Source organism: Pleurodeles waltl, chromosome 10, assembly GCF_031143425.1.
Source record: "Pleurodeles waltl isolate 20211129_DDA chromosome 10, aPleWal1.hap1.20221129, whole genome shotgun sequence".
Lineage (NCBI taxonomy): Eukaryota > Metazoa > Chordata > Amphibia > Caudata > Salamandridae > Pleurodeles > Pleurodeles waltl.
This window is the reverse complement of record NC_090449.1, coordinates 570,809,002-570,832,201: the sequence shown is the minus strand read 5'-3', so window position 1 is coordinate 570,832,201 and position 23,200 is coordinate 570,809,002. Positions and strand designations below refer to the sequence as shown.

Here is a 23,200-nt window from a genome sequence, read left to right as displayed (position 1 = left end):
TACGCAAAGTGGTTTTGCGTGGCCTCATAAACATGAGCCTGCACTCTGCACCACCGGAGCGTAAAAAAAAAAATGATTCACTTGCGGGATATGATTCACTGGCAGGATATCCAGACAATTTCAAGAGATACATTTGAAAGTCAAGGTCATCTTATTAAAGAGAAAGCTTGAAAGTATGACCGGATGTGCGTCAGGCTCTAAGCCTCCTCTCCAGTTCCCCTTTATAAAAGCAAACATCAAGGAGAGATGTCTTTACAGGCTGAAGAGAAAATCCACTTATGTCTCAGAGGGAGGCAAAAATGTAATGTTTTAGATGGTTTTTGAATGCTCTCCAAGAATGCAATATCAGTGGTAGTAGTTGGGAATAACTGGCACCTGGCTGAAACACTTTTATAATTTTTAAAATAGCCTAGAACTATAAACATGAAACAGGCATTGAAAAAGTCAAAATGGCTGGATTTTATAATGGAAAAAATTAGCATTTCTTGTGAAGGGGGGTTGTTATTGTCAGTTGTAGTATGATGTCACTTGCATTCCAGTGGAATGTGGTGGGTGACAGGGAGAACGGAAGACAGTTAAGGAGAGAAAAGGAAAGACAGTTGCAGTGTGGATGGCTGGTAGCTCACTCTTTATTATTTGGCAAATTATTATACCTAAGTGCAATTCACTTTACCGGTCTTGGAGAGTTTCTTCACTGGCGACGGAGGTGGGATCTGTGAAGCAGGGAGCAACCGGTGTGTTCATCAGAGCCAGCAGCAGTCTGTTGTTGTCTATCAGAGTGTTGGAGCCACGTCATTGCAGGCAGGGTACTTAAAGGCCTGTTAGAGAGCACAGGGTGGAGTAAATCCCCACAGGTGGGCGGAGCTTGATTTGTACAACGAAGGGGTGCAGCAATTTCCAGCCCGAAGTATATGCATTTGCTTGCCTGTAACACATGCAGCTCGCAAGTCCATGGGCATGTATGATCGAGACTGAGTGCTTTCCGACAACAAATGCGTGATGAGGTCACACAACATCAACCAAGTTTAGACTGAATGGTAGTCTACGCACCACTAGCATTTAAGGGAACTAAACTGGATTTTCAATGATAAAGAACGCGCCTTCACGGATTCTTAAGAAACGTGATTAAAAGTGGGAAAAAAAAGAAAAAGAGGAAACGTATTGCCATTTATTATACCCAAGAAGTTTTACAATTAAAGACTAATTAACACTAAGTTTAAAGGAACTTTTTTGGAGCACCTAAGCCACTTATTGCGAGTCATTGAAGAATAAAGGGTCTTTTCTTAAAGACTATGGCCCTCATTATGAGTCTGGTGGGCGGAAATGACCACCTGCCAAACTCCCGGGGTCAGGTCACGGCCAGTGCAGTGACCTTCCGTGGCCCCTATTACGAGTTTCCTGCTGGCCCAGCGGGTAACAGTCCACAACAATGATGCCGGCTCATAATCGAGCTTGCGGCAATGTTGCGGTGCGTAGGGTGCAACAGCACCCATCATGCTTTTCACTACTTAGACAGTGAAAAGCACGACAGGGCTGACCAGGGGGGCCCCTGCACTACCAATGCCAAGTGCAGCGCCCCCCCGTCTCCACCAGCTTTTACATGACAGTGCTACCGCCATGTAAAAGCTGGCCGACTGTGGCCGAACCACTACGGTCATAATGTGGCGGTCTGACTGCCGCCAAAGTGGCGGACCACCACTTTGGCAGCAGTCAGACCGTCACCGCAAGTCTATTTGGATGGACAGGCACCCCCTGCCCAACATTGGTGAAATGTTGACAACAATCCAGGGGGCAAAAATATTCTCCACCTTGGAGTTGACATCAGCTTATCACCAGATAGGTTTGTACCCTGATTCAATGCACCTTACATCCTTTATCACTCCAGAAGGGGTGTTTAGATTCAAATGAATGCCTTTTGGTTTGGCATCTACTTCAGCAGTGCTCCAGAGGGCAGTGCATCTGTTATTCAAAGGTTTGGTGAGCGTGACATATTTCCAAGATGATATACTGATCTTTGCAGAGGATATGAGGAACTATGACGATATTCTGGCAAAGGTGTTAGGAATTTTACAACAGTGGATAGACTACAAGGTCAGACAAATGTAGAATTGGTGTCAAGGATGTGGAGTATCTGGGACACTGGCTGGATGAAAATGGTGTGTCACCAAAACACAAGTTGGTAAAAGCTATTGAAGATGCACCGTCACCATTGGACAAGGAACTATTGAAATCCTTTCTGGGACTAGCAGAGTATTATTCTCGTTTCATTTCCAACTTTGCTGACAAGACTGCGTGGATGCACGGACTCATGATGAAAAATGCCAAGTTTGAGTGGGGTACTGAATGTGACCAAGAATTCAAACAGCTCAAGAAGGAAATTGTGTCAGCTCTTAACCCAAATGACACATGTGATAAAATCATAATTTGTACTGATGCCAGTGCTATAGGTTAAGGTGCGGTATTAATACAACAGAGGTAGGGAAAGGAAGTTTCTATTGCTTACGCATCGAAACCACTCACTGATGCTGAGTGCATGTACTCCACAATAGAAGGAGAAGCTTTAGCGTGTTGGTGGCCAGTATGTCACTTCAAAATATTTGGGAGGGGAACAGAGTTTTTCATTTGCACAGATCACCATCCTCTTGTTGATGTGTTTACTAATAGAAGAACAGCATGTGCATCATCAAGAATTTTGTGATGGGTGCTGAGAATGATGATATATTCATATACCATGAAGTACATGCCTGGAAAGAAAAATATTGTGGTTGATTGTTTGGCGAGGCTGCCAGTAGGTTATCAAGAAGACAATGAGGAGTGCGAGAATGAAGAATGTGTTGCATGTGTAAACTCTGTCACAGAAGGGCGAATGGGTGCAAGCTGTCAAAGATGACGTGATGTTACATGACCGAGGGGTGGCCAGTCAATGGAAGAGTATCTGAGGATGCTGCATCCTTTAAGCATGTGTGCGAGGAAATGTCAATGGAAAGTGGAATTTTGTCCAGAAGTGAATTATTGGTGGTGCTGGAGAACGCTAAAGGAAGGCATATATTTAGCCCTGTACCAAGGAGGCCAATGGAGAGAGGTGGTGAGAAAATTGATATGGGCACACCACACCACTCCCAATAGTGTCACTGGAAAGATACCTTTTGTCACTATGAGAGGCAGAAAGGCATGGTTCATGCTGGTGAAAAGGATGATGAAGGAAGACAGGGAGAGTGTAGCAAAAGTTGGAGAATGCTCTGCAAAACGTTTTTGTGTGGGTGAGTGGGTACGAGTGAGAAAAGGTGCTAAAGAATGTAAGGCTGCATATGCTTCTCCCCTAAAACATGGTAACATTAGTGTATACAGAATTTATATATTTAATTTACTTGTAGGTCCCTTGTAAAGTGGTAAACCATATACCTAGGGCTTGTAAAATAAATGCTATTAGTGGGCCTGCAGTACTAGTTGTGACCCCCACTTAAATAGCCCTTTAAACATGTTTCAGGCCTGTCACTACAAAGCCTGTGTGTGCAGTTTCACTGCCACTTCCACTTGGCATTTAAAACTTCTTGCCAAGTTAAACTCCCGTTGTATTACATATAGGTCACCCCCTCATGTAGGCCCTAGATAGCCCACAGGGCAGGGAGCTATGTAAGTAAAAGGCAGGGCATATACTTTTAAGTTGTACATGTCCTGGTAGTGAAAAACTCCCAAAGTCATTTTTCACTACTTGTGAGGCCAACTCCTCTCATTGGTCAGCATTGGGAATTTCTTAATATACTTTTAAGATGTAATTCCTGATCAGAAAAGAATAACTAAATCATGTTTAATATCATTGGAATGTTAAATCCTCTTTAATGGTAAAGTCATATTTAACATTACTGTTTTAGAAATGCGACTTTTAGAAAGTGGGCATTTTGCTGGACTTTCTGCTCTTTGTGCCTTGCAGCCTGTCTCTAACACACATCTAGGCTAGGAGGCAGCTACACTGTGTGCACTCCCTCTAGACAGCCACAAACACAGGAAGGGTGGGTGTGATAAAGGACTCATCTGCATTCTGATGGGCCTTCCAGGGCTGGAAGGGAAGTGTAACAATTGCACTTCAGTAGGGAAGTGCCTGTCCCCTACACAGAAGGCTATTTACCTCCTACTGCTAGTCTGGAGCCAGGACTAGGAAGGAAGGATCTCTGTGCACTTAAGGAGATGGTTTGAAGTCAGCTCCACTTCAAATTTTTGTATAGGTATTAGTCTCCAACCCTACCAAATCAGTAGACTTCTGGGCTTGGGAAGAACTCTGCTGGAGGAAAGACTTTTGTGCTGTAAGGATTACCACTTTGCCTGGACTGACTGTTCCAAGGAACTCTTTCTCTGCTTTGCTGAGCCGCCCTGCTGCATGCTGATTTCTGCCCTGCTGCCTGCTGATCTCTGCCCTGCTGAGGACAAGGACTGGACCCGTCCTGCTGAACCCCGAGTGACTCCAAGAGCTTGCTGGCTTGCCCCCTGTTTTTCTGCAGTCATAGGGACATCACAGACTGCCTGCTACTCTCCTGGTGCTGTTGGACTCTGCCATCTATGAGTCCAACCCTTGCCTGAGGTGCCCCGTCCAGTCCTGGGCCTCAAAAGTGGGTTCTGCAGCTGAATTCTGTAAAAACAACACATTGCCTCGAGTGCATGAGAATGTCGGCCACATCGCTCCTTCAGCAATGATGCAGAGGCTGTTCGATGACAGCAGATTCACAGCTTGCACGGCCTGACGCCAACTCTTCGTAGCGTGGCGGTGGCAATTCACTTTCAATTCAACGGAGTGCAACGCTGATGTGGGACCCGACTGCGAGGATCAGAACCAGCGCATTGTGCCATTGCCGATGACGCTTTGCTCCATCATAGGTACTGTTTTAGCGGACCTTGCATGAGTTCTGTAGCTGGCCTACCCGCCATTCCAGTCAGCCTGAACTTTGAATTTGTACCTGTCCCTTGTGACGTCAAGAAATCTTTTGACCTCCAGAGACTTCTAAACACTATTTTTAGTTTAATCTTTAAAAATTTACATCTCAACTTCTACTGATTGGATTTTTGTCATTTGGTCTTGTTTTGCTCAGATAAATATTCCCTATTTTTGGGTGTGGAGTATTTTTGTGGTGTCTTCATTATGTGTGTGAGAGAGTGAGAGAGAGAGAGAGAGAGAGAGAGAGAGAGAGAGAGAGAGAGAGAGAGAGAGAGAGAGAGAGAGAGAGAGAGAGAGAGAGAGAGAGAGAGTGTGTGTGTGTGTGTGTGTGTTTTTTTTTTTTGTTCCAAGCTACCAGAGGGTGAGCAAAGGTCAATTTAAAGTGTGTTTCTGACTTATCCTGATTAGGATTGTCGTCCCTACTTCGACAGGGTGCATTCCTCTGCCAACTAGAGACCCAATTTCTAACAATGGGGATACAGTAGCAAAATAATTCATGTAATATTGATAGGGGAATAACATGCAAAAATTGGTGCTCTTGCACTTTTTGCTCCATGTTATTCTCAAACACAGGCCTTTTTACATAGACAAGTTCCACATGATTAGACCTGATGGATTTCTCTACAGATTGACCTATGGTTGTTATGCCAAGCTTCATAAACCTGTGGAAACACACACTCTAATAGGAATATAATTTTTATGGGGGAATAGTGTGCCCTTCATTCTGTCCTTTCAGATGCATACAGGCTAGCCAAATTAAGAGGTCCAAGGCAGTCAAAGGGGATAGAGTCAAACACTTCAGCCGGAAGCTCGACCCTATCTGATATGTTTTGTTCTGCCTCTTGATGTACATGTCAGGCTAGTTGTATGAGGGCTACAGCAGATCGTGGAGTGGTGGAGATGCATGCTCCAGTAAGAATCCCTTTCTTCTGGAATATACTGTTTGAGCCTGGAGAGTCAATGTCATTTTGTGACGACTTCATAGCAGACCCTATACAGCTGCAGTTACCTTCTGTGTGCAGAAGCCATGCCAGTGCCTCCAGCCTCACCAGGTGCTTCCCAGTTCACTGATGCAAGTACAACTGTACTAATGCTCTGGGTCAGAGATAGCTGCCAGCGCTGCTACGAGTGCTGAGCACTATACATGCTTCAGCATTTGGTCTGTGGGTGCAGGAGCATTGCTAGTGTCTTTGGCCTTATTAGCTCTGTGCCACGCAGCAGGTTTGGAGCACCATGGTTGTCTCTGTCAAGAGACCTTGGGGAACATTTACTAACATTTTGCGTGGTGGATGCACTACTTTTTTGGTGCAGCCACCATGCAAAATGTTATGTTCGGTGGCATGTGTAGCTGCAGATACACATGCTGTGCACAGTCCGCCGTCTGGTGTTGGGTCGGAGTGTTACAAGTTGTTTTTCTTCGAAGAAGTCTTTTCGAGTCACGAGACCAAGGGACTCCTCCCACTTCGGTTCCATTGCGCATGGGCGTCGACTCCATCTTAGATTGTTTTTTTTCCGCCATCGGGTTCGGACGTGTTCCTTTTCGCTCCGTGTTTCGGGTCGGAAAGTTAGTCAGAATCAACGGAAAATTTGTTGGTATTGTTTCGTTCGGTATCGGGATAGTTAGGGCAAATCGACACCGAGCCTTAAAGAGCTCCAGTAACCCTTCGGGGTATTTTCGATCCCCCGTCGGGGCCTGGTCGGCCCGACCGCGTGCAACATCGAGACTGATGGAACGGACCCCGTTCCGATTCTGTCCTAAATGCCACAGTAAATATCCTTATACAGACCAACACTTGGTCTGTAACTTGTGCCTGTCCCCCGAGCACAAGGAAGAGTCGTGTGAGGCCTGTCGCGCGTTTCGGTCGAGAAAAACGCTCAGGGACCGAAGAGCCAGGAGGTTGCAGATGGCTTCCACGCCGACAGGACAACAAGGGTTCGAGGAGGAGGAAGAAGAAGAAACTTTCTCCATCCGCGAATCGGATTCCGAAGAATTCGACGTCGACGAGCAACCAACCGTGAGTAAGACGTCGAAAGAAAGATCACACGAAAAAACAGACAAAGCCCAGGGGACGCCACTGCCAACAGGCCATGGCATAACCCATAAAGTAGGTGACCGTCCATCGGCACCGAAAAAGAGAGAGCTGGTGCCGAAGTCGTCCGACTCAGGTCGAGACACAGGCACGCAACACTCTCGGGACCGAGAGAGTGGTGCAGAAAAGGCTTGACACCGAGATAGCGGCACCGAAGCTACTCGACACAGAGACAGCGGCACCGAAGCTGCTCGGCACAGAGATAGCGGCACCGAAGATGGTCGGCACGAGAGGCCAAGACACCGAAAAAGAGAAAGATCTCGTCGGAGCCGAAAACAACTAAAGACACGGTTTCGGTGCCAAAACACCCGGCAACCGAACCAAAAACCAGTTCCTACTCAGAGGAACAATCACTGTCCTCCCAACTAAAAAGACACCGATTTGAAGAGGAATTTCAAACTACAGAGGTAGATCACACGCAAAAGCGGATCTTTATCCAAAGGGGTACAGGGAAAATCAGCACTCTTCCCCCAATCAGAAGGAAAAGGAAACTTGACTTCCAGCAACAAAACAAGCCACCACAAGCAAAGGTGGTAAAGAGGGTAACTACACCACCCTCTCCACCACAGTCAACTCATGTATCACCGGCACAGACTCCACCACAATCACCAGCTCATACCACCATGAGCCAGGATGATCAGGAAGCATGGGACCTCTATGATGCTCCAGTATCGGACAATAGTCCAGAGTCGTACCCAACTAAACCCTCACCACCTGAGGACAGTACAGCATATGCACAGGTGGTAGCTAGGGCAGCCGAATTTCATAATGTATCTCTACATTCGGAGCCTATTGAGGATGACTTCCTCTTTAACACCCTGTCCTCCACCCACAGCCATTATCAAAGCCTTCCCATGCTCCCGGGAATGCTAAGGCACGCTAAACAGATTTTCAAGGAGCCTGTTAAAAGCAGAGCAATAACTCCAAGGGTGGAGAAAAAATACAAGGCACCGCCCACAGACCCTGCTTTTATTACATCACAACTGACACCAGATTCAGTAGTCGTAGGAGCAGCTCGTAAAAGAGCCAACTCGCATACATCAGGCGACGCACCACCTCCGGACAAGGAGAGCCGCAAGTTTGATGCAGCTGGGAAAAGGGTTGCAGCACAAGCTGCAAATCAGTGGCGCATCGCCAACTCGCAAGCACTCCTAGCGCGATACGACAGGGCCCATTGGGACGAGATGCAGCATCTCATCGAGCACCTCCCCAAAGAATTCCAGAAACGAGCGAAACAAGTGGTTGAAGAGGGGCAAAATATCTCCAACAACCAAATACGTTCTTCTATGGATGCAGCAGATACAGCTGCAAGAACAATAAATACTGCTGTGACAATAAGGAGGCACGCATGGCTGCGCACATCTGGCTTCAAACCTGAGATACAACAGGCAGTGCTCAATATGCCGTTCAATGAACAGCAATTGTTTGGCCCAGAAGTGGACACTGCAATTGAAAAATTAAAGAAGGACACTGACACAGCCAAAGCCATGGGCGCACTCTATTCCCCGCAGGGCAGAGGCACATTTGGCACATTTCGCAAAACAACTTTCAGAGGAGGGTTTCGAGGTCAAGCCACAGAAGCCAGCACCTCACAAACAAGACCACCTACCTACCAGGGACAATATCAAAGGGGTGGCTTTCGAGGCCAATACAGAGGGGGCCAATTCCCAAGAAACCGGGGAAAGTTTCAAGGTCCCAAAACCCCTCAAAATAAACAGTGACTCACAGGTCACACAACCCCTTCACACAACACCAGTGGGGGGAAGACTAAGCCAGTTCCACAAATCATGGGAGGAAATAACAACAGACACTTTGGTCTTAGCAATTATCCAACATGGTTATTGCATAGAATTTCTCCAACTCCCTCCAAACGTCCCACCGAAAACACACAATATGTCAAAACAGCATATAGACCTTCTAGGACTAGAAGTTCAAGCATTACTGCAAAAAGACGCAATAGAATTAGTACCAAAAACACAAAAGAACACAGGAGTTTACTCACTGTACTTTCTAATACCGAAAAAGGACAAAAGTCTGAGACCAATATTAGATCTCAGAACACTAAACACCTACATCAAATCAGACCACTTTCACATGGTCACGTTACAAGACGTAATACCACTACTGAAACAGCAAGACTACATGACAACGTTAGATCTAAAAGACGCATATTTCCATATACCGATACATCCCTCGCACAGGAAATACCTAAGGTTCGTATTCAAAGGAATACATTACCAATTCAAAGTGTTGCCATTCAGAATAACAACAGCACCAAGAGTCTTTACAAAATGTCTAGCAGTAGTAGCTGCACATATCAGGAGGCAGAAAATACACGTGTTCCCGTACCTAGACGATTGGTTAATCAAAACCAACTCGCTAACAAAGTGTTCACACCACACAGATTATGTTATACAAACCCTTTACAAACTGGGTTTCTCCATCAACTATGCAAAGTCACACCTTTTGCCGTGTCAAACACAGCAATACTTAGGAGCGACAATCAACACAACAAAAGGGATAGCCACTCCAAGTCCACAAAGGGTTCAAAATTTTCACAAGGTGATACAAGCTATGTATCCAACACAAAAGATACACGCAAAGATGGTATTAAAACTCCTAGGCATGATGTCCTCATGCATAGCCATTGTCCCAAACGCAAGATTGCACATGCGGCCCTTACAACAGTGCCTAGCATCACAATGGTCACATGCACAGGGTCAACTTCTAGATCTGGTGTTGATAGACCGCCAAACATACATCTCGCGTCTATGGTGGAACAGTACAAATTTAAACAAAGGGCGGCCTTTCAAAGACCCAGTGCCACAATACGTGATAACAACAGATGCTTCCATGACAGGGTGGGGAGCACACCTCAATCAACACAGCATCCAAGGACAATGGGACGTACATCAAAGAAAGTTTCATATAAATCACCTAGAATTGTTAGCAGTATTTCTAGCGTTGAAAGCATTCCAACCAATGATAACCCACAAATACATTCTTGTCAAAACAGACAACATGACGACAATGTATTATTTAAACAAACAGGGGGGAACACACTCGACACAGTTGTGTCTCCTAACACAAAAAATATGGCATTGGGCAATTCACAACCACATTCGCCTAATAGCACAGTTTATTCCAGGGATCCAGAACCAGCTAGCAGGCAATCTCTCTCGGGATCACCAACAGGTCCACGAATGGGAAATTCACCCCCAAATCCTGAACACTTACTTCCAAATTTGGGGAACACCTCAAATAGATCTATTTGCAACAAAAGAAAACGCAAAATGCCAAAACTTCGCATCCAGGTACCCACACCGGCAATCTCAAGGCAATGCTCTATGGATGAATTGGTCAGGGATATTTGCGTACGCTTTTCCCCCTCTCCCTCTCCTTCCATATCTAGTAAACAGATTGAGTCAAAACAAACTCAAACTCAGACTAATAGCACCAACATGGGCAAGACAACCTTGGTATACCACACTACTAGACCTGTCAGTAGTACCTCATGTCAAACTACCCAACAGGCCAGATCTGTTAACACAACACAAACAACAGATCAGGCATCCAAACCCAGCATCGCTGAATCTAGCAATTTGGCTCCTGAAATCCTAGAATTTGGACACTTAAACCTCACACAAGAGTGTATGGAGGTCATAAAACAAGCTAGAAGACCATCCACTAGACACTGCTATGCAAGTAAATGGAAAAGATTTGTTTGTTACTGCCATAATAATCAAGTCCAACCATTGCATGCATCTCCAAAAGATGTAGTAGGATATTTACTACATTTACAAAAATCAAATCTAGCTTTCTCTTCCATAAAAATACATCTCGCAGCAATATCTGCTTACCTGCAGATTACTCATTCAACTTCCCTATTTAGAATACCTGTCATTAAAGCGTTTATGGAGGGCCTAAAGAGAATTATACCACCAAGGACACCACCTGTTCCTTCATGGAACCTAAACATTGTCTTGACAAGGCTCATGGGTCCACCTTTCGAACCCATGCATTCTTGTGAAATGCAATACTTAACGTGGAAAGTTGCATTTCTCATTGCCATCACATCTCTAAGAAGAGTAAGTGAAATACAGGCGTTTACCATACAAGAACCATTTATTCAAATACACAAAAATAAGGTCGTTCTAAGAACAAATCCAAAATTCTTACCAAAGGTTATCTCACCGTTCCACTTAAACCAAACAGTGGAATTACCAGTGTTCTTCCCACAGCCAGATTCAATAGCTGAAAGAGCACTACATACATTAGACATCAAGAGAGCGCTAATGTACTACATTGACAGGACAAAAGAAATTAGGAAGACAAAACAACTATTTATTGCCTTCCAAAAACCTCATACAGGAAATCCAATTTCAAAACAAGGTATCGCCAGATGGATAGTAAAGTGCATCCAAACCTGCTATCTTAAAGCAAAGAGACAACTGCCTATTACACCAAAGGCACACTCAACCAGAAAGAAAGGTGCTACTATGGCCTTTCTAGGAAATATTCCAATGACCGAAATATGTAAGGCAGCAACATGGTCTACGCCTCATACATTTACTAAACACTACTGTGTAGATGTGTTATCTGCACAACAAGCCACAGTAGGTCAAGCCGTACTAAGAACTTTATTTCAAACTACTTCCACTCCTACAGGCTGAACCACCGCTTTTGGGGAGATAACTGCTTACTAGTCTATGCCCGGCATGTGTATCTGCAGCTACACATGCCACCGAACGGAAAATGTCACTTACCCAGTGTACATCTGTTCGTGGCATTAGTCGCTGCAGATTCACATGCGCCCACCCTCCTCCCCGGGAGCCTGTAGCCGTTTAGAAGTAGATCTTGAACATTTGTACATTTGTAAATATATTACATTAAACCTTCATTTTGTACATACATATTTATTCCATTGCATGGGCACTATTATTAGCATACACAACTCCTACCTCACCCTCTGCGGGGAAAACAATCTAAGATGGAGTCGACGCCCATGCGCAATGGAACCGAAGTGGGAGGAGTCCCTCGGTCTCGTGACTCGAAAAGACTTCTTCGAAGAAAAACAACTTGTAACACTCCGACCCAACACCAGACGGCGGACTGTGCACAGCATGTGAATCTGCAGCGACTAATGCCACTAACAGATGTACACTGGGTAAGTGACATTTTCCTTCTGAAACAAAGCCACATAAACCGGCTCTACGTAGCTTTGCATGGGATTTTTCTCAAAAAGTAAAGCAAGGCAAAGCATAGCATTGCCTTGCTTTACTTTCTGTTCAGGAGGGGTTCCATGGATGGAGATTGGGCATTCCCATGCATTCATCCATGGATTTTGGCGCATTCCCAGATCTGTAAGACATGTAAATCTAGGAATGCATCAAAATGCTACGCTTTCCTGAACCAGGCATAACAAGGAAAAATATATATTTTTTTCTCCTCCTTATTTCCTCTTTCTATGTGTGCAGCATTCTGCAACTCACACAAAAAATATGAAAATGCTTTTAAAGATTGTTATTGTACAGGAAGGAATCCCTTGCTGCACAAAAGCAATCCTGTCTTTAATGCAGGCACCTTTGCACCATGGTGCAAGAGTTCCAGCTTAGGCAATAGGCTGTCACAAGTGCGCCAGCGGAGGGAGAAATCTGAAGAACACAATATCTTAGTAGATAGGGCGCTTTCCAGGCCTCTCCCATTCACACACTGCAGCTCAGCAACTTGCCTTCCTGCACTGTGTGACGTGAATTGTATGTACATATTCCCCTTTGTTTCTACATGTGAACTTCGAAAGGAATTAAAAGCCATATGCTAACCAGGAGGTGTGCAACCAACTGGGGCTGATTTACAAATTTTTCACACAGGGCAGCAAGCAAAGTTGCTGCGTTGCGTGAAAGGGAGATAGCAGAAATGCACCATATCAAAAGGTATGGCACATTTCTGCTGCCTGCTAGCACTAGCACACTGTGTGCTTCCTAACACCAACACAGGCACCCTTGCATGATGGTGCAAGGGTGTCTGCATTACAGGCAGGATTGTTTTTGTGCGGAAGGGGTACCTTCCTGCACAAAACACATCCTTAACGGTGTTTTCATCGTTCTATGTGTGCTGCAAATGCAACACACGTGTACAGAAAAAATAACGACGACAAATAAAATGATTTCTGCTCGTTATGCCTGACTGGGGAAGAAGTAGCATTTTGCCGCATTCCCAGGTTTACAAGTCTTTGTAAATATGGGAAGGTTCCAAAATCTACGATTAGGTACTTGGAACAAGAACAGTTGAATATATACTCAAAACAACTTGAGCTGGTTCCACAATTTGTGAAATTGAAGCAGATGAGCGTCTGTTATTGGACCAACCAAGGTAACTGTTAAAAGATGAATTTACCAGGATGATGAAAGAATCGTTGAAGTGGAGGTGGAGGCTGGCGTTGGAAATAAGCATCTGGTGTGCAAAACAGAATATCACTCACCGGCTGAGCTGTCTAATGTTGTTGGCCACTACTCCACTTGGAATGCTATCAATGCATCTTCATCACCATTGATGGTGCAGCTTTGATGCTCATATTCAGTTTATCTTTTGTGTATCCCTCACACAGGTCCTTTAAATGGGGGGAATCAGACCCAATTCCTTACGAGGTCTACGGACATGCAGTAATTTCACAAGATGATCTTGTCTACGTCATAGGAGGGAAAGGAGCTGACAAGTGAGTACAACCTTTCTCTCTGTTACCACGTCGCTAAGTTCAAAGCAGCAAAAGTGATGGGCTGATACTTGGGTTCATTGAAAGGTAGAGTGAAGAAAGTCCTATTGTATCATCTTGGGAACTATCTGCCATAAACTAGAAATTACTGAGATATAAATGGTACTTTAAGAAGTGGTTTTACACAATACATAACCCTGGTCCTATTTATTCTGGACAGAATGCTGAAAACACTTTAACTTGGCTAATTGACTGCATCGATAAGTTTACATTTTAATGTGGTTTTGACAGAGGCTGATGTTTATAAAAAAATGATTTTATTATGACTTTTCATCTTTTTAATATGGTTTTATTGGGCTTATTAGCCAATTTATTTTTTCATGTATTATTAGTATTTATTGAATGTTTTTATTAACGATCAAGAAACCACTTTGGTTGCTGAAACCACTTTAACTTGGCTAATTGACTGCATCGAACGTTTTTATTAATGGTCAATACAGTTACTTATTTACTTACTGGAGATATAAATGTGTTTGTTGTATTATGAAGGCAGTCTTATTGGTTGTGCCAAGATTATTATGGGTTGTAAATGCAACCAGAGGTGTTGTGAAGGCAATCATGATGTTGTGAGGAGATCCTAAGGGCTGTAAAGGCTCTTGCAGCAATTGCAATACTGTCATAATAAGGCAGGGAGACAATCTCCATTACAAAGGCGTCTACATGTGGGCCAGATTTACAAACCTGTCACAGTTGATCCACTGCATTGCGAGATAGCAGGAAAGCACTATATCTACAGAGATATGTCACTATTGTGCTCTCCCCATAGTGCCAGCGCAGAACCATGCTACCTAGTGCCGCCCACAAACCTTTGCACCATAGTGCAAGAACTCTTCCCACTTTGAATGTGTGCTGTACGATGCAGCACACATGCATAGTGGGAAAAGTTAGGATAAATAGCAGCCTGTCTCTTTTTTAACACTAATTTTCAAATGGCATTAATTTTTGGCACACACCCCGGTCTAGTATTGTTAGTAGATAGAATTTTGCATCAACAACCATGGATGGTTGCACAGAAAAGTCCATGTGCTACCCATAGAATGCCCCCTTGATGCAGAGTTACCTTTTCTTATAAACCGATGCAAATACTAATTTGTGTTGGTTTGTATATCCCAAAAAGGATTTTGCATCAGATTGGAGTTAAAATAGTAACGCTAACCTGATGCAAAACCTTTGTAAATATGGCTTGTAGTGAGAAGTCAGTCATAGTACTTGTTCAGCTAGTCACGGGTGTGGGAAGACAATCCTAATTGTTGTTACTGCATTCCTACGGATGTCAATTCAGGTATTAACTTCACTCATGTGTATTGTCTAGTGCTTCTTACTGGTTAGGAATGCAAATATCATAATTCTGATGAAAAAGACCTATGTTTTTAACTCTTTGCTCCTAGCATGGAGTACGAAAAACACGATGCCATGACAACAACATTTTGTACGCATAATTTTCCATTTATGCTTTCACTATGCACTATGAAAGCAGCTTTAATGGAGATGAAAACAGCGACTGAGGCTCTTAGGCTTGTGACTAGCCATAGGAAGAGTGAGAATAGTTGCAGAGGATGAAGTAACTTTGGCAGGGTACTTGAAGGTGGTAATAGCTTTGTTTCACATGTGACCTTAACTGCATTTTATTCTCCCTACTCAGGAAATGCTTGAAGAAGATGTATGTCTACAACCCAAAGAAGTTTGAGTGGAAAGAGTTAGCACCCTTGAAAACCGCTCGCTCTCTCTTCGGTGCTACCCTGCACCAGGGCAAAATCATAGTGGCAGCTGGTGTCACGGACACAGGGCTCACAAGCACAGTTGAGGCCTACAACATTGCAACCAACAAGTAGGTATACCTGCTGCAAACTAAGGAGCTATCTATGAATATTTATATACACCTGTGACCTTGCTGCAGAAAGTGCAAGTCTACTCTCTTGTAAAGTTTGCATTTTGGGCTGACTAGAGGAAGCTATATAACACCCGTCTCTTGGTTCAGCCTTAAAGGCCTCCTAGCAGAATTGAAATGGCCTCCAAGATAATATGTAGCTCTCACTTTACAGGACACCGTCCCTCAAAGTTGGTTAGTGTTTGAGAATAGTCAGTCAAGTGTTATGCAGACCAAACTCCAATTCGTCTGGCCTTTTCAAGTTACTAGCCTGCCGGAAGAATATCCAGATTTATACTTAAGGCCAGTCTGCATTTTTCCTCAGAATAGCTTATAGCAAGCACTGTTGAGCTACCTCTGCGTTTGTGAAAGTAGATGAAGGTGGCTAAGTGAGAGTTTCAGAGAAGGAGACAGCATAAGGATTTATGGATTTGTGCACAGGTATTTATAGAGCAAAAGCCTAGCTGAGAAGCAAGGAGCTCTTAGCACTAGTGGGCCATAAAGGAGTGAACACACTTATACAGGTGGTAGCTAGCCAGTAGCTTTTAGTGTGTTGGGGTAAAGTGATTCTTGAAGAGATGCGTCTTAGGCTTTTCCTGAATTTCAATAGGGTCTAAGAAGGTCTTAAAATGGGGTTGCCGTTCTACACCATGTTCTATATCCTGGGTGCATAAGTGGAGAGTACCTATCATATGATTTTTTCCTGCTTACGGTTTTTAGTCACCAGTCTAGTGGAGTCTTCACCTCTAGTTTGGTGCTCTTTACTAGACATTGTTCATTTCTGGGGCACTTAATGGAAGGGGGCATATTCTTGGAAATGACTTTCAAATATCTTGTTTTTATTCCAGTCTTCACCTTAGCAAAAGATGGACAGCGTGTTCTCATAGACTCCCTTTGGAACCTGTAGGATCAATAAACTAGCACAACAACTCTGTAAAGTGGAAAGCAGGGACAAGTAACTTAGGACCTTATTTACAAGGCCAATGGCGCAGGGCGGAGCAGCAGGTACCTTGCTGCGCCACCTGGAAAGGACAGAAATGCGCTGTATCTATAAGATACGGTGCATTTCTGTCACCTCCCCATGCGCTAGAGAACTAATTGCTGGCTAGCGCCAATGTAGACATCTTTGCACCATGGTGTTAGGGTGCCTGTGTTCCGGGGATGATTATTTTTGTGCGGGAAGGGACACCTTCCTACACAAAACAATCACAAGAGGTGTTTTATCTTCCTATGTGTGCTGCAGAATGCAGCAATCGTAGGAAGAGGGAAAAACTGAGAGGAATAAAGCTATTTCTACCCGTTGTGTACGCCACCCCTGAGGTGGCCAAGGAATCTCACGCATTCCCAGACCTGTAAATCTGGGAATGCATCAAATTCCTTTGGGTTCCATGGGTGTGGGGTGGGAACACCCGAAGCAACACTCATGGAACGTCCCTTTTATGCAGTGTTATGCGTGAAAGGGGTCCATATTTACAAGGCCATAAAAGTCATGCAAGGTGGCTTTGAATGCCTTGTAAATATGGGCTGGCACACTGCATCACCGGGCCATTTAAATACATGATGCTCCTATGGTGCAGTGTGCCCTAGGGCCTCGTAAATGAGGCCCTTAATGTGCTATGAAAGAGATTTTCTGAGGGGTTGTCTCTAAGAAGAGCCCTTTAGAAGTCGGTCTTGCTTTTTTTTGGCATTGTGTTTTCTGCAAGATTAAGGATTTAGGGGGTCATTCTGACCCTGGCCGGCGGCGGTAGCCGCCGGCCTGGCGGGGCCCGCCAGAATACCGCTGCGCGGTCAAAAGACCGCCGCGGGTATTCTGGGTTTCCCGCTGGGCTGGCGGGCGACCGCCAGAAGGCCGCCCGCCAGCCCAGCGGGAAACACCCTTCCATGAGGATGCCGGCTCCGAATGGAGCCGGCGGAGTGGAAGGGGTGCGACGGGTGCAGTTGCACCCGTCGCGATTTTCAGTGTCTGCATGTGGGGCCCTGTTACGGGGGCCCCTGCAGTGCCCATGCCATTGGCATGGGCACTGCAGGGGCCCCCAGGGGCCCCACGACACCCTATACCGCCATTCTCTTCCTGGCGGCCAAAACCGCCAGGAATAGGATGGCGGTATGGGGCTCGGAATCCCCATGGAGGATTCCCCAGGGCAGCACCGCCGGTTTTCCGTTTCTGACCGCAGCTGTACCGCCGCGGTCAGAATGCCCATGGGAGCACCGCCAGCCTGTTGGCGGTGCTCCCGCGGTCGTAGGCCCTGGCGGATTTTACCGCCAGGGTCAGAATGACCCCCTTAGTCCGTTTGTGAAAGTGAAATCCACACAAAATTAACCACATTCCTCTATAGTTATGCTAATTTGGCACACGAGATCCGGGCTGACAAATGTCAAGAAAGATATCTGTAAAATGGCTGGATTGCAAGATATGCTTAACATATGAAAATTTCCTTTACCAGGTGGGAAGCATTCACAGAGTTTCCCCAGGAGCGCAGTTCCCTCAGCCTTGTCAGCATGAAGGGTACTCTTTACGCCATCGGTGGGTTTGCTACAATCGAAAATGATGAAGGGGAATTGGTTCCAACAGAAATGACGGACATCTGGAGGTAAGCCATCCGAGTGTACAAAGTATTACCCACTATGGCTAAAATGTCCATTCCTCTATTGTTTACATGACCCGCGGAACCGAGCTCTCACATTTAACCGTTTGTTGATTGCCTTATTATTATTGGATATGATCTCAAATGATCCTAGGACTTTTTAATGCAGGAAAGCCACTAATATATCCATCATGCCTGTGACTGTCCCATAATTAATTCACCACTTAGTGTGCTTGTGTTCACAATTCTTCCCTAGCCGCATAGTTTTACATGTGTACAAGTGCCACTCTTATTTGGACTTTTTCAGGTTTTCTGAGAAATGGAAGTATCAATGGGGATGGACAAAGACCCAGTTGTAAAGTCAAGCTCAAGTTTGGCAAATCTAGCCTGCCTCCATGCTTTTTGGGGATTTAGGGCCTGATTTAGAAATTGGCAGTTAGATTACTCCATCGCAAAGGCATGGGATAGCCAAGCCTCCAAAATCTAAATCCCATTATTTTCTATGGGATTTAGATTTCCGCTGTCAGGATATCCATCACTGTTGTGACAGAGTAACCCTTCTGCCAATATCTAAATCAAGCCCTTAGTCTGGGGGCCCACTTTTTCTTCTTCTGAGTTTTATTGTTGTGTGCATTTTGGGTTACTTACGCCCTACCCCAATGCCTTCTTATCTTTCCCATCCTGGTGTACCTAAATATGTTCCCCGTCTGATCCTTAAACTTTATGTGTTCGGGTAGTGAGAAGGAGGGAGAAAAAAAATGGTGGTGAGGCATCAGCACAATTGAGCCTGCATACCACCTCAATTATCAAGACAAGAGCACGCTTATCCTTCAAAAATGTAAATTTTGAATTTTAAGTCTTGAGGGCATTTTAGCCTTCTCAATCAACAAATGCCTTCCAATCATAAACACCAATGTCAATAAACTGCAGAAAAATTACTCAGTCCTTTTGCATTCGAATACCAATGGTATGTTTGAGGTTGCGCTAATGATCTTGCGTCTTTCTGTCTTTTTTAAATTAATATATTTAAAACAGACTTTAATTCTGTGCCAAAAACTCCTTAACTCCTCAATTTCTGGTAAACGTTCTGAATAATCAAGGTTCATCCCTACCCATCACACACACCATAGATGCGAAAACGCGCCAATACACATGGGGGAACGCGTGGGAACACCTCCACCCATGGAACGCTTCCCAAGTTAAAATGAAACAGCGCAGCGCAAGCAACTGCCTTGCATTATGTTTCTTTACAAAGCCACGCAAGGCCACGAAAACCAGGCCTTGCATGGCTATGTAAATAATACTGAAGCCTTTGCATTGTCCTTGCATCGACTTGAAGCCTTTGCATTGTCCTTGCATCGACTTGCATGATACAATGACAACACAAATGCTTCATAAGTATGAGGAGAAATGTTTACTTGTTGTATTTGGCAAATTATGAAGCACATTGGTAATTTAGTGGCAAGCGGGTAAATCCATAATCATGTAGAGAATGCTGCAGTTGCAGAATTACGTATTTCAGTGGCTCTGCCTATTACCAGATCGCCAAACCATGGATGTGTTACAGATACTGAATGGGAACCTCTGCAGAGGCCACACAAGCTTCCATGGACACACTGACTTATTTTACACTTACTTTGCAGATACAACGAAGACACGAAGAAGTGGGAAGGCATGCTGAGAGAGATCCGCTACGCCTCCGGGGCCACCTTCTTGCCTGTCCGCCTGAACACGTTACGACTTACCAAGATTTAACACCAGAAAGAGAACATATGCTACCCATATTTAGTGACTGAGTGAATGCAGAAGGCATTCCTTCGTGATTTTTTTTAACAAGTGCAGACTTTAATGTAACGTGGCTCTTATAACCACAAAAGTGTTGACTTTTAATTGCATATCATTCGCCATAAAGATGGAGGAGGCCAACAACTCTCGCCACCCCCACCACTCCACGCTCACGCTCACGCTCACCACCACCACACTCCTGAAATCCTGAGATGTTCGAAATTACATATAACTATTTTTATGTAACACGTAAACCTAATAAAGCAAACGAGAATTACCCAAGTGAGCTCTGGTCGGTATGCCTAAACGAGGCAGAAGCCATACTGAGAAAAACAATAAATAAATGCAACACCTTGGTTTTGCATTTATTTATTCTAACTTGGATACTTCTATTCTACGTTGTTCCCACTTCGTGTATACAGAGAGTGATTGTTCTAACATATATCAAATCATATTTATTTTTACAGCAGCCATAAATCGAAACAGCAGAGTAATGATAGGCCCCTTTCAGTGCTGGCACTAAAGCAAGCACAAGCACTTGTCCTTCCTTTGTGTTGCCCATGTTGGTGTTGTGTCAGGAACGTGTGTGTTAGCACAGGACACAATTGCGCACCTGTATTTATGCGACGCTGTTACGAAAGCTCATACATTTAACTCAGAATATCTCCGAGTTAATGCATAGGAAGCAGCTAGCATAGCTCGGAGACAAAAAATAGTGGTTGCCTTATTGTCTTTCCGAGCTGTCCTATCAGAATTTACATTTGCTTAGAGAAATTCAGAGTTTAATCGGTACACTCTAAACAGTGCAATCTGATAAACCAGAGCTGTGCAGTGCGGTGCTACACGCCAACGCACGCATTCACCATACAGATCCTAATTAGGATTGAATAGCGGTTACAGAAAAAAACTTCTAAAAAATCATTCTTTTACAAACTTTCACACTTTTTTATGAAAATGAATTTTTACATTTTTTTAGTCGCCATTTTATAATCTTTTGACCTTTATAGGCAAGTACTTTCTGCCCACAGACTATCGTCGATTTTTTTCCAGAAGAGCCTGCAGAAGTACACTGTATGTATGCTAAAAATAAAGTAACAGATGCTGATTTTTGTGCATTCATAAATGTACCTTACAAATTCCACACAGAAGGTGTTTCATGAAATCAAAAAATCATATTTTTTGTCTCAAGATTTTAAGAAATCTTTATTAGATCTTAGATACGATATTGTCTCAAAATAAAGTAAAATATATCCCGTTTCTAGTTTCTGGGTCTTCACTGGTTATGTAAAAAAATGGCAAAAGTATTTCTCCCCTTGATGAAACCCTTCAGGAATCAAAGCTTAAGGTCGTCGCCTCAGTAGGGTCAGCTCGAAGGCCTGTGCCATCAATGTGCCTCTGGTTGGAAAAACACAACACATACAGTGTGTATGCCAGGTGCACAATTCTGGACCTCCCCAAAATGTCAGCTTCCAAGCAGGATAAAACCTTTTGAACATACCCAATTCATGCAATAGGTAAAACTTGCTAGCTGTCCCTCCTCCATTTTATTCACCTAAAAACAGAGCCAGTAACCTCAGTTCTGTATTCTGCAGTCACCTGAAAAGAGATCTTTCATCTTCAGTTTTTCTCACATACAGTTGTCTTTCTCCTCTTGTTCATATGATTTACACAGACTGAAAACCAAAGCTCATAACTTAGCCTACGTCAGGGCCTTGGTTTTGACATAGAACGTTTTGCCACATAATTGCATTTAGCTGGAGTTTGAATGTGTATGTGTGCCCATGTCGAAGGGGACAGGAGAAACATCATGGAACAGAAATCAAAATTGTCAGTTTAAATGTAAAAATTGACCAAATAATATTTGGGATAAGCCCCGTGTTATTGACTTAGAATGACTTTCTAAATGTTCACATTTATTTTGGAATGATATTTTTCTAATCTAGACAGTACACAGCTGCTGAGACCTGGCAAACTTGCTGCACAGAAGATTACTTTGCAGAGTAACTGTTGAATAAGAAATTGTAAACTTGTGTTGACTTTGAAGGCTTGATTTAGGCCCTGATCACAAGTGGGCCATTACATTCTGATATGTACGGTAACTTCATGTTACTCATACAAATGATTGTTGAACAACTCACCGAGTTCAATTTCTATTTCTATTTACAATAAGCTCCGAATTCTGCATGTCATGCCCTATTTTCCAAGGGAAATATCAGAGGAAGTGTTGTTTACTGCACCCCGTTAATATCGCATCCAGTGTCACTATTTACCTGGAGCAGTAAGTACCTCATGCCTATGGGCATGTCCAGTCTTATATTTCTTTTGATAATTTATTTGTAAGATGACATGTATAGGGTAACCATCAATTACCCTTAAAGGTCGACACAAATCTCTGGACTCAGATAGGAGTGAGATACCATCCTAACAATCAATATCAACGATATCAAATCAAATACACATCACTTTCAATATTGGAGTCAGTAATTTATACACACCATGAGCTATGTGGCCATGAATCACCACACCTGTTTAATAAAGTTCAAGCATTTATTGCCCTTTAGATTAACAATGCTAGGATTACGTAAATCAAAAGGAAGACCAAATGATAAACATACAGGAATAACGCAGGTTGAACAAACCTTCGAAAGAAACTTAACCTATATAGAATATTTATCATTAAACATTCAAGAAACACCACGCAGAATAACAGTAATAAATGAATGATAGAAACAGAATACATTTAGTTATCACAGATGAATTGTTTACAATCAATTTATATGAAACAGTCGAATTTAGAATTTGACATCCTTAACTATTACTCGAATTCGATAAGCATGTTTGGGCATCATGCAAACAGAAAAGAAAACAAATTAATTTGGACAACATCTGACTTTTGGCGCTAACCAAAAATATCATTTGGATTTTCTGAAAAGAGAAAACATAAAAATCTGCAAGAAAGAGAAATGCACATTTGGTTATACCTCTCCTAAATGGATCAGCAAGTGGTGATATCTTCATCAGAGGAGTATCTCATGGTCTTCTTCATTTGGGCAATGACATAATAGAGAACAGTTATATAATGTTTGGCCTTAATCTATCCCTGCGGACAGAATCATAAGCAAAGAGCTAAGAAACAGGAACAGATCATTTCACTAGCTGAGAAAAGGAAAATCT

General features: G+C 43.6%; 1 protein-coding gene across 1 annotated transcript in view; it reads left to right on the top strand.

Annotated features, from left to right (window-relative positions):
- Window positions 1-21,283, top strand: part of KLHL40 (kelch like family member 40) — a 60,028-nt gene extending 38,745 nt beyond the window's left edge. The window contains exons 3-6 of the mRNA XM_069211015.1: window positions 13,625-13,732; window positions 15,432-15,617; window positions 18,101-18,247; window positions 19,885-21,283. Coding sequence (XP_069067116.1) covers window positions 13,625-13,732; window positions 15,432-15,617; window positions 18,101-18,247; window positions 19,885-19,996 — 553 coding nt within the window. The 3' untranslated portion in view covers window positions 19,997-21,283. The remainder of the gene's footprint in view (window positions 1-13,624; window positions 13,733-15,431; window positions 15,618-18,100; window positions 18,248-19,884) is intronic.
- The last annotated feature ends 1,917 nt before the right edge of the window (window positions 21,284-23,200 follow it).